The 13,525-nt window shown below is 36.7% G+C and overlaps 1 protein-coding gene across 3 annotated transcripts in view; it reads right to left on the reverse strand.

Annotated features, from left to right (window-relative positions):
* The window catches only part of LOC124721660 (gelsolin, cytoplasmic), a 305,692-nt gene that overhangs the window by 120,756 nt on the left and 171,411 nt on the right, over positions 1–13,525 (reverse strand). For all 3 annotated transcript variants that reach the window (XM_047246729.1, XM_047246728.1, XM_047246730.1), the window contains exon 2: positions 8,916–8,990. In XM_047246729.1, the coding sequence (XP_047102685.1) occupies positions 8,916–8,990 (75 nt within the window). The remainder of the gene's footprint in view (positions 1–8,915; positions 8,991–13,525) is intronic.

Below are 13,525 nucleotides of genomic sequence, written 5' to 3' on the forward strand. Positions count from 1 at the left end.
ATCAATAGAACAGAAAAACCATTATGATGTGGAACGTGTCAAATGCACAAGAAATGCACACAGGAAGCAAGGTTTTTTTTTATATTGTAGTGTTATACCTAAATATTTCTATTATCTGTCCCATTCCCATAAATGGCACAAAATGCAGATCTTATATCTCCAGATTTATTTACTCATATTCAAGAATTCATCTGTGGTATAGAAGGAGTTGTCAAGGAGGTATGATTTCAATTTGTTTTTGAAATTATTACTGCTGTCTGCCAGACATTTTATTGCATCTGGTAATTTATCAAAAAGTTTTATAGCAGCATATTTTACCCCTTTCTGTGCCAAAGATAGGTTAAGTAAAGGATAGTGTAGGTCTTTCTATTTTCTGGTATTGTAATCATGAATGTCGCTGTTGATTTTAAACTGGTCCATGTTGTTGAGAAAAAATTTCATTACTGAGTAAATGTACTGTGAAGCAGTAACCTTTTAAGCATATGGCTACAAGATGTGAGACTATCAACCCCACACATTAATCTAACTACTTTCTTTTGAGCAGTGAATACCTTTTGCCTAAGTGTTGAGTTGCCCCAGAATATTATTCCATATGACATCAGAGAGTGGAAGTATGCAAAGTATGTTAGTTTACTAATTTCTACATCCTCAAAATTGGCAATTAATTCTGATTGCAAAAGTTGCTGAACCTAGTCGCTTTAGGAGATCCAAAATATGACTTTTCCAATTAAGATTCTCATCTATATGTAGAGCCAAAAACTTAGTATGCTCCCTCCTGGCTACTGACTTCTTTTGATGTGTTATGTTTATTGAAAGAATTATACTTTTGCAGCAGAAAATTGGATGTAATGTGTTTTTTCAAAGTTCAGAGCAAGCCCATTCACAGAAAACCAATTAATAACTTTTCCAAAGACCTTATTTGAATCATTTCCTATCAGACTTTCTTTTACTGGATTAATAATTATGCTTGTATCATCAGCAAACAGTGTCAGTTCAGCATCTTGTTTCACATAAGAATGGAGATCATTCACATATATAAAGAACAGGAGGGGACCCATGATCGAATCCTGCGGAACACCTAGTGTAATTTCACCCCAGTTAGATGAAGTGGCTATCTCCTTTGAATCACTTGAAGCATATAAGGAGACTTTTTGCTTCCTCTTCTGTAGATATGACAAACCACTCATATGCTGTTCCATTTATACCATAGAATTGTAATTTCTCTAACATAATGTCATGGTTCACACAATCAAATGCTTTGGATAAGTAACAGAATATTCCTACTGGTGACATTTTATTATTTAAAGACTATTATGTGGACAGTGAAACTGTGTATTGCTGTCTCAGTGGAACAGCATTTCTGAAATCCGAACTGTGATTTACTAAGTATCCCATTACTGTTGAGATGGCTAACCACTCTCGAATACATTACTTTCTCAAAGATTTTTGAAAATGCTGTAAGCAAGGATACTGGCCAGTAATTATTGACATCTGTGGTTTCTCCCTTTTTGTAGAAAGGCCTGACAATGGCATATTTTAACCTGTCTGGAAAAATACCCTGAGTCAGTGATGAATTACATATGTGACTCAAAACATCAGCTGTAATTGCTCCACATTGTTTTAATAACTTGTTAGAGATGTCATCTACTTCAACAGAACATTTATTTTTCAAAGATTTAATAATTTTTCTTATTTCACAAGAGGTTGTTAAATGAAACAATCTGACTAAAATTTTTCAAAACGGACTCTTCCATGTACTGCCTGGCTTTTTCTTTTGAACTATTCTCACCAATTTTTTCTCCTAATTTAAGAAGTGATTGTTAAATACATTGGCTACCTGTGTACTGTTGGTTAAGGTGGTCTCATTCTCTTTAATCACAAATGCCTCCAGAAGGGGTTGCATGTATTCTTATAAGAAGATCAGCGATGGAAGAAATATGCACATTTAGCTATATGATTGTCATTGTGGGAAATTGTGTGTACCAGTAACCCCCATACTAGCAACAACTACATCATTATAACAGTAGGCAGTTATACATACATATACACACATACACACATACACACACACACACACATATATATATATATATATATATATATATATATATATATATATATATATATATATATATATATATAGACACACATACATATAATAGAGGGAAACATTCCACGTGGGAAAAATATATCTAAAAAGAAAGATGATGAAACTTACCAAACAAAAGCGCTGGCAGGTCGATAGACACACAAACAAACACAAACATACACACAAAATTCTAGCTTTCGCAACCAATGGTTGCCTCGTCAGGAAAGAGGGAAGGAGAAGGAAAGACAAAAGGATATGGGTTTTAAGGGAGAGGGTAAGGAGTCATTCCAATCCCGGGAGCGGAAAGACTTACCTTAGGGGGAAAAAGGACAGGTATACACTCGCACACACACACATATCCATCCACACATACACAGACACAAGCAGACATTTGTAAAGGCCAGTGTGTGTGTGCGCGCGAGTGTATACCTGTCCTTTTTCCCCCTAAGGTAAGTCTTTCCGCTCCCGGGATTGGAATGACTCCTTACCCTCTCCCTTAAAACCCATATCCTTTTGTCTTTCCTTCTCCTTCCCTCTTTCCTGACGAGGCAACCATTGGTTGCGAAAGCTAGAATTTTGTGTGTATGTTTGTGTGTCTATCGACCTGCCAGCGCTTTTGTTTGGTAAGTATATGTATGTATATATATATATATGTATGTATATATATATATATATATATATGTATATATATATATATATATATATATATATACACGCACACATATATACACACGCACACACACATATATACACACACACACACATATATACACACACACACACATATATACACACACACACATATATATACACACACACATATATATACACACACACACACACACACACACACACACACACACACACACACACACACACACACATATATATACATATATATATTTTTTTTTTTAATTTTTTTTTTACTCAGCAGTGCAGACAGACAACAATCTTACAGCCATTTGTGGCTCCATACTTGCCACAACTTAATGCCTAATAAAGCAAAAAATGACAGGTTGACAATACAGTAAGATCATGAGCTGCTTTTTATGCATTTGTATTTATCAAAAATTACTATTAGTAGCCATTTGAGATTTGGCTAATTCTAATTTAAATTTGTAATCTTTGGATCACTGAATTTACATATCACATGCAAGAAATACCAAATAAGTGTCACTTTGCTTATTTGAAACTTTACAAGCAACATTTACATTTAGAGTTAACAGGGAAAAATTGAGAAATTTCAACATATGTAAAAGTTGGACACATCAATAAAACAAAAAAAAGCAGTTTTTGTACAGACGAAGTGTGTACTTGTGAACTGTTGCTGCAGAATACTTCTCTTGTAATTTTAAGAGTCTATAGATCCCCTCTAGGAAACACTCCTATTTATGAGAAATCTAAAGGGATTATGAAGCTACCTGTCAAACAAGAAGAAATAATAGTTTGTTGAGACTTCAATGTAGGTTCTTAAACAATTCTGACGTGATAAATGAACAGGAATCATTATTTGGCTGCTTCAGTCTGATTTCAATAGTGAATTTTCCAACTTAGGTGCAGCAAGATCGCATGATCCTGACTGGCAACATTTTTGTCTGGCTGAAATAATCTCTATCTAAAAGTTAATGGACTGTCAGACTGTTATGCACAATGAATGGAAATTAAATATGTAGCACCTTATAGCTCTGAGTTATGTCCACACAAAGCAGTGGGGCTTATGAGTGATACCATGATACAATGTTTTAAGAATCAGTTAAAACAAGTGGTATAGGATGAGATATACGAAAAGTGATGCCAATGAGAAATTAAACGTATTTCTTAGTAAATTTGTTTCAATACATGAAGTGGTGGCCAGTGATCATTCGCTAACATGCTACAGCATACTGCACAAGTGCACTAAAATTATGCCACTTCTCTTCGAATGCAGTCTGGCATGCAAAGGAAATGAATGGAAACATAGTTTGTAGGGCTCTTTCTGTGGTAACTAGAAACCAGTATCAAGTGCTGACATGACTGTCAGATACACTATGATAAACTCAGTGATGGGACGCAGTTGTCTATTTTAGACGAAGTATGCTTTGATATATCTTTTTTCTCTTCCAGGACATAGGGTGCTACATTGCTCAATGCACTAGGTCACTGTGTTTCTCTGAGTACTGTGGGTCAAGTACAGTGAAAGCGTAGTGTATGAGGGACACATCAATAGCACATTACATTCTCTGAAGATTTCTGCATAGAGTATGAGGGATTTTCACGCAGTTGCCCACATAAGAGACCCACAGACGAGTGGTCAAGTGCACAGACTGCCAATTCAATTGCTTGGGTTCAGTTACTGCTGGTATTATTGTCTTTCTTTGTCTTTTGTTTCATTTTATTTTATTCCTCATGATTCTTCACAATAAAGTTTAAATATATTTAAACAGTTTAATTAATGTAAGTAAAATTAATATATTCAGTTTAGTTATGATTACTACTTTTAAGTCAAATAGCTATCAGCCACCATTGTAGTACATTAACAAAAATTTTGCAGGAGCTGCCATTGAACATATGTAAGCTGAAGTTACCCAGAAAGATAATTAAAAAAACAGGTACACCATGGATAACTAAAGGCATCCAAATATGCAAGAGGAAAAGCGAATTTCATGTAATGGCCAGCAAAAGCCTACAGCCAATGTTACTTGTATACTACGGAAAAAACTGTAATATTTAATTTGAAGCCATTAAACTGTCCATAAATATGCACATAATGACATATCAATACCACAGAGAAGATTAAAGTAATGTGCGACACGTTGAAATAGGAGACAGGATAACTTGTCAGTGCCCAAGATATTATCACAAACTGAATGAAACAGCTGTGACTGACAGTGCAGTATTTCCAGCGATCACTATATACAGGGTGTTTCAAAAATGACCGGTATATTTGAAACGGCAATAAAAACTAAACGAGCAGCGATAGAAATACACCGTTTGTTGCAATATGCTTGGGACAACAGTACATTTTCAGGCGGACAAACTTTCGAAATTACAGTAGTTACAATTTTCAACAACAGATGGCGCTGCAAGTGATGTGAAAGATATAGAAGACAACGCAGTCTGTGGGTGCGCCATTCTGTACGTCGTCTTTCTGCTGTAAGCGTGTGCTGTTCACAATGTGCAAGTATGCTGTAGACAACATGGTTTATTCCTTAGAACAGAGGATTTTTCTGGTGTTGGAATTCCACCGCCTAGAACACAGTGTTGTTGCAACAAGACGAAGTTTTCAACGTAGGTTGAATGTAACCAAAGGACCGAAAAGCGATACAATAAAAGATCTGTTTGAAAAATTTCAACGGACTGGGAACATGACGGATGAACATGCTGGAAAGGTAGGGTGACCGCGTACGGCAACCACAGAGGGCAACGCGCAGCTAGTGCAGCAGGTGATCCAACAGCGGCCTCGGGTTTCCGTTCGCCACGTTGCAGCTGCGGTCCAAATGACGCCAACGTCCACGTATCGTCTCATGCGCCAGAGTTTACACCTCTGTCCATACAAAATTCAAACGCGGCAACCCCTCAGCGCCGCTACCATTGCTGCACGAGAGACATTCGCCAACGATATAGTGCACAGGATTGATGACGGCGATATGCATGTGGGCAGCATTTGGTTTACTGACAAAGCTTATTTTTACCTGGACGGCTTTGTCAATAAACAGAACTGGCGCATATGGGGAACCGAAAAGCCCCATGTTGCAGTCCCATCGTCCCTGCATCCTCAAAAAGTACTGGTCTGGGCCCCCATTTCTTCCAAAGGAATCATTGGCCCATTTTTCAGATCTGAAACGATTACTGCATCATGCTATCTGGACATTCTTCGTGAATTTGTGGCGGTACAAACTGCCTTAGACAACACTGCGAACACCTCGTGGTTTATGCAAGATGGTGCCCGGCCACATCGCACAGCTGACGTCTTTAATTTCCTGAATGAATATTTCGATGATCGTGTGATTGCTTTGGGCTATCCGAAACATACAGGAGGCGGCGTGGATTGGCCTCCTTATTCGCCAGACATGAACCCCTGTGACTTCTTTCTGTGGGGACACTTGAAAGACCAGGTGTACCGCCAGAATCCAGAAACAATTGAACAGCTGAAGCAGTACATCTCATCTGCATGTGAAGCCATTCCGCCAGATACGTTGTCAAAGGTTTCGGGTAATTTCATTCAGAAACTACGCCATATTATTGCTACGCATGGTGGATATGTGGAAAATATCGTACTATAGAGTTTCCCAGACCGCAGCGCCATCTGTTGTTGAAAATTGTAACTACTGTAATTTCGAAAGTTTGTCTGCCTGAAAATGTACTGTTGTCCCAAGCATATTGCAACAAACGGTGTATTTCTATCGCTGCTCGTTTAGTTTTTATTGCCGTTTCAAATATACCGGTCATTTTTGAAACACCCTGTAAATGTAGCAGTAAAAATAGGATTAAATTGTTTAGTTGAGGGCATAAATAACATTAAAAATAACACATTAAAAATAACACATTAAAAATAACACATTAAAAATAACACATTAAAAATAACACATTAAAAATAACACATTAAAAATAACACATTAAAAATAACACATTAAAAATAACACATTAAAAATAACACATTAAAAATAACACATTAAAAATAACACATTAAAAATAACACATTAAAAATAACACATTAAAAATAACACATTAAAAATGCTGTTTCACAAAATTTTAAGAACTAGAAATAACACCAACCCACTTCATTGAACTTAATAGAACTATAGAAGTTCTCAGAAACAAAAGCTCATATGGCGTGATGAAATTTCAAATAGAATTCTGAAGAGTTGGTCTACCTTGATTGCTAATAACTTTGGTGACATATGTAATGCATCACTGGCACAGGGAATTTTTTGAGGTATTAATATATGCCATTGTTACACTTCTTCACAAGAAAGACAAACAATTACTGTTCAATTTCCTTACTGATGTTCTCCAAAATATTTGATAAAGTAATGTACTTAAGAGTAATCCCACACTGAAGTACAAACAATTTACTCTGCACATCACCGTTTGAATTACAGTTTCCTAACTAAGAATGCTATTTATACATTCACTCACCAAATATTACAAGCCTTAAATAATGTAGTATCACCAGCTGTTATTTCTAGTGAACTTTCCAAAACACTAGATTGTGTGGATCATGTTACTCTCTTACAAAAATTCAAATTGTATCGAACTGATGGCTTTATGCACATCTGTTGTGAATCGTATTTAACAAACAGAATGCAAAAAGGCTGTAGTGAATAATTATAACCATGTCGGAAGGGTACATAATATTAGTGACTGGGAAGAAACCACAAATTGAGTCCCCACTGTGTTCCAATTTTGGGTCCACACTTATTCCTTACATATGTGAGTGACCTTCCATTGAGCAGAAATGTGATTTTTGTAGACAATAATAGGGTTACAATAAATCCCATCAGAGAGAAAGCAACAGAAGATATTTTTATGATTCATTTCAAAGAATTATTAAGTGGTTCCCTGAAAATAAACTCTTCCACAATTTTAAGGAAAACACTACAGTCTGTTCTGTACAACAAATAGTGTTGCATCAATAACATAAGACACATGAGCCCGAGTCAGTAAACAAGGTAGACTGCTCTGAAGGGTTCAAAATTTGAGAACATTGATGTCCATATCTACAACACTATGAAAAATGTGACTTTAACTGGTATCAAAGCAAGTTTTAAATCCAACCTAAAATCATTTCTTCTGGACAACTACTCCACTGATTAATTTTTATTTAAAAACTAGTAGACTGAAAAAAAATAACCAAACTAGATTAATGCTCAGTTGTAAGAGTAGGACTGAAAAATAACTAACCATATATACATACCCAGTAAACCGACTCATTCCACAATATTTTATTAAAGAAAAAAGAAGAGAGAACCAGTAACTAACTGTGCAAATTGATGTGTCAATGTCAACACTGCAGAAGACAAAAATACTGCAAGCCTTCACAAAAACAATTTGTTACTCTTCAATGATATTGATTGGATGCAAGATGGTGCAATACCTTCATGTGTGCACATTGCTGCTTTCGTCATGCACTGTCATGTTGTTCACATGCAGGTGTTTTCATCCACCTGGCTTACCAGTAACATTTGCTGTCACATACAGATGATTTAGCTTTGCTATGAAGTATATTTATTACGTCAACAATACGTATAAATGCAAGTTGTGAACTTCAGCTCAAAGGAAACAATGAAATTTTAATGAACATTATATCTTATTAGGGATTGGCCATCCACTGTCTAAAAATGAAGACAAGAAGTACAAAGTTAGCTCCTGTTCACCAACAAAGCCCACAGGGTTCACAGAATGTCAGTATGTTTTTAATACTTGTTTGACAAGTACTTAATCACAGTTGAAGGTCTTGTATGAATGACACGTGTTCACGCAGTATTGTTACTGCAAAATAAGCTTCAAATATGGTTTTTCCATGTTATTTTGGAATATCATGGCTGATGATAACATTAATATAGGCTAATGCCTTTTCTTATCAGGTATCTTCAAGCTAATTTCCCTTTTTCACATGTTTAAAATATTTTGAAAATAATGAATTTAATTCATATTCAAATTATATCTTGCATAAAACATTATACTTCTTTCTTCCCAGAGGAAGGAACTGAAAGATAGAACATATTTTTGTATTTTTACATATGTTATCAGTAATGGAATTTCACCTTCAAAAGAAAAGTGATAGCCAGCCATTGTGTCTCTTTGGAACTTTGTATTCCAAACAAAGGCCAATCTTACTACTTACATTCAGGACTATGTAGGAGTCCCCAGTGTGAAACTTTCCATAGTCTTTCTTAGGATAGGCAACTGGTTCAAAATTCTGAAACAAAGGATTAAGTTTCAGATTAAGAATGTACAACAATTTTAATGTAAAGTCACTACCTACACAAATTTCAGCACAAATCAAATTAGTTAGCACAGTCAGTGGCTATGCAAATACAATCTGTCTTCAAATATTACCGTGGAGATGCACAAGCCATGAACAGCTCTGTACACGAGCATGGAACCTGAGCGAGTTATCATTTACCTCTAAAGATGAAAAATAAGTTTAAAACAGAAAACAGTGTTTTATATCATGGAGTAAAACTCTGCAACAGCCTGTCACAGGAAATTAAAGATGTGAATGACCCTAGCATCATAAGCAAAAGGCTTAAAAGCATTTCTTAAATGACAAGTATAGGAGTAAATAAAAAAATAAAAAAAAGTTAATTATTTATGTTATTTAAGAAGAACCAGTATATCAAACATGACAATGTACACATTTTACATTGTACCATGGGTGAATATATTTGTGACTAACCTTCTTCACATAAAAGTACTAAACATTTCAACAGTTGCTCATATCCAAAGGATGTTGTGTTCAAATACATTTCTTCACTTTTGCCTAGCAAACGCGTCTTCAGCCCAAGACGACACCAATTTGCTTTTGTTGACAACACTTATTTCACCATCTAAAACTTTATACTATACTGGGATGGCTCACTTTAAAGAAAGAGAAAAACTGGGTTATTGGTATGTATAGGAAAACTGAATGTATGTCTATTCAATCCAATATCAGTAGCAAAAACAGTGGTTTGCTTTGTGTGGAGGATTTTGTAACAATGCAAATGTCTAGTTGACTATAATCAATGAGCATACATTTTAGAAAAAATAATTCGTCACTATATCCATATTTTGGTCTCTATAGCCAGCAGCATACCAAAAATCTGAGGCAGGGGTTGGAAAACTCATTACAGTAGTTTTGTCACAGAAGATCAGTCGAGCAAACAATTTCCTACAAAATAAAACTCAAATCTTAACTGTTCACTAACCATAAAATATACTAATGCTTATTTCTACAGTTGTATACTAAGTATCTTTTTAATGGAAACAAGCACTAATTTTGTGTAGTATTAGACATACCAGTATATATTTCAGCAAAACATTTAACAGCCACGTATATCATTACTGTGGGGAGGTGTTGGCCAGTCAGTGCCAAGCTGTTCTACCAAGAGAAACAATTCATCAATATAAAAAGTTGTAAATATGCACTCAATTTCGTAGGTCATACACTGAAGAGCCAAAGAAACTGGTATAGGCATGCTTATTTAAATACAGATGTATGTAAACAGGCAGAATATGGCACTGCAGTCAACAGTGCCTATATAACACAACAAGTGTCTGGCACAGTTCTTAGATAGGTTACTGCTACTACAATGGTGGGTTATAAAGATCAAGTGAGTTTGAGTGTTGTGTTGTGTTATCATTGGCACACAAGCATCTCTGAGGTAGCAATGAAGTGGGGATTTTTCCATATGACCATTTCACATGTGTACTGTTAATATAAGAAATCTGGTAAAACATCAAATCTTAGACATCACTGCCACCAGGAAAAGATCCTGCAAGAATGGGACCAACAATGACTGAAAGTGCAACCCTTCCACAAACTGCTGCAGATGTCAGTGCTGAGCCAGTCAATGTGCAAACCATTCAACAAAACATGATCAACATGGGCTTTCTGAGCCAAAGGCCCTTGTGCCTCACCTGGGCCCATCAACTCCGACACTGGACTGTCGATGACTGGAAACGTGTTGCAGACTGGAAGAGTCATGTTTCAAATTGTATTGAGCGGATGGATGTGTATGGGTATGAAGGCATCCTCATGAATCCATAGACCCTGCATGTCAGCAAGGGACTGTTCAAGCTGGTGGAGGCTCTGTAATGGTGTGAGGCATCTGCAGATACGATTTAACAGGTGACAAATATGTAAACATCATATCTGATCACCTGCATCAATTCATGTCTATTGTGCATTCCAACGGACTTGGACAATTCCAGCAGGACAATACGACACCCCACACATCCTGAATTGCTGCAGAGTTGCTCCAGGAAAACTCCTCTGACACTTCTGCTGGCCAACAAACTCCCCAGGCATGAACGTTATTGAACACATCTGGGATGCCTTGCAACGTCCTATTCAAGGAGAGATCTCCAACCCCCCCCCCTCCCCTGTACTCTTACGGCTTTATGGACAACCCTGCAGAATTCATGGTGTCAGTTCCCTCCAGCACTATTTCAGACATTAGTCTAGCCCATGCCACGCCATGTTGCAGCACTACTGCATGCTTGTGGGGGAAGTTGTCTTTCTCTAACAGCATATCAAACACTTCCATGGTCTTAAGACCTGTAGCTGTCGCTTTTAAAACTTCTACCGACATTTCACTCTAGCTGCATTAAAACTGATTAAATAGAGATCTGGCCACTTCTTTGCATATCCCAAACACTTCATTAGTGTCCATAACTCACCCCCAGAAGGAATGGTCAATATTCAAGGATATGATGGAACAATCATTCGAAGCAAACAAGTCTAGTAAACATGGGCTCTAAAAAGCACATCTTAAAGAGTTATGAGGAATTTTTCATCTTGGCTAATGCGAAACATCTCTTCCACTGAAGTGCCCATAGCTTTTAAGGTATGGATTATAAGACTATGTTTAATGGACTTTTTTCACTTGAATCATCATACCCATCACATCGTTCAGTACTGACCATTGCTCCTGGGACACCCTGTATAAAAATAAAGGCTGCCTAGCTTTTGTACAACTTTGCATAGCCCCACATGGCTGACCACCTTTCATCCCTAACTGAGCTCTGTGAATTCAGTACTTCAGTCAATGTTTTCTGTATCCAGTCAGCATATTTCCAGTAATGTTTGTACGATTTTACCTTTACAGCTCATTGGTATTAAGCACCGAACTTTCTGATTTGGCTTTGACTTGACACCATCTGGTAGCACATCATCTGCATACATGTTTTGTGGATCCCAGAATTATATTTGAGATACCTTTTGCAGTTACCAAAAAATGCACAGTGGAGCACAGCAGCTTATAATGTAATAGCCAACAATGATTACTGCAGCTGATGTACAAGTGGAAAATTACTGTTCCAGCATTATTGCCTTTACTTTTAGACCATTTCCTGGTTACTTTAAAATGTTTTCACTGTGAACATTAACCAGTGTGAGCTTTACCATAACAGAGTCATGGAAAAGCATTAAACCATTGAAATGTTTTAATTGGAGTTGATCCATTACCAGGGTGTGTCAAGCTGTGTGTGGATAGGTCGATCCAGGAGGCACAGTGGACAAGGGGTTGAAATCAGGACAGTGCAGGACTCACAATAATTTTACCCTCTTTTTCGCCTTTCCTTCTAATCTTTTAGTTTAGAAAATCTGACATGTACTCAAGAAGACAGTACTCCTGTCTCGTTAATGCCATAACCAATAGTGATAACTACAATTTTGTGCGTTCTTCCATACACAGTTAACATTTGGATTATCATTGGGAGCAAAGAAAATCTTCATTTGGCAAAATAATGCCATCAGGTCCATCTTAAAAATTTCTGATAATAGGGCTTCTTGCGGAGTTCACTTTAAAAAGGTGAAAATACTAACCATCTGACAATTATTTATATTCAGTTGTTTATTACACATAAGAGAAAATCAACACAAATGTACCTTACGAAAATCAGTTCCACCTACATGACATGACGGAAAGAAAACAGACACGCCCGAAACTACGCCTCGGAATGGAATTAACAGCTATGAGTATTTCGGAGTTAAGTTTTTTGATTCACTGTCTACACATGCATATGATTTTCCATAATCTGTTTCTTAAAATGTTACAGAGAAGTGGTTAAACAAAGCTTTTCCTACAATGTTTTATACATGCTGTAAAGACGACATTTACTGACACTTATCTAAGAGAATGTTTATGTCCTGTAGTTCTGATTTGCAAATATTTTAACCCACATAGTGCAGTCCATAATCTTTGTATAAAATGTCCGTGTTACGAACTGTAATGTATTTCTGTATGATGACATCAACTGTAATGCAAAATGTTTAAAGATGGAATAGAATGGTGTGATTTAATTTAATTATAAAGATACTTTAAAATCCGTCATCTTTGGTTGTTCAACGTACCAATGCTTCGTAATGTACTATTAAACGCTATCAGCTTATTATCAAACTTGTGTGTTGCTTTCCCACACCCTTTCCCAGCGACCAGCACGTAGTATCCTCACCTGTATGTCTTCTGGTATTGCAGTGCGCCTGCAAGCCTTGTATGAGGAAACAATGTTCCCGTCAGATTGCACCGCTCCCCTGAGGCGCTTTCGTCCCTGTATCTCGTCTGCGACAGCAGTTTCTTTTCATACCACTACAGTAGAATCAGCGAAAGAATATCCCTGACTGCTGCAGTGGGCTTGGGGCAGCTGCTTCGCCGTTTCGAGTACGTCTTTAAATGGTTTATAGGTTCTGTCTTATCCATGCACTATATTAACAACACTGGTGTTTCATTGTTATGAGTACACACTTTT

Source organism: Schistocerca piceifrons, chromosome X (genome assembly GCF_021461385.2).
Source record: "Schistocerca piceifrons isolate TAMUIC-IGC-003096 chromosome X, iqSchPice1.1, whole genome shotgun sequence".
In the NCBI taxonomy this organism is placed as follows: domain Eukaryota; kingdom Metazoa; phylum Arthropoda; class Insecta; order Orthoptera; family Acrididae; genus Schistocerca; species Schistocerca piceifrons.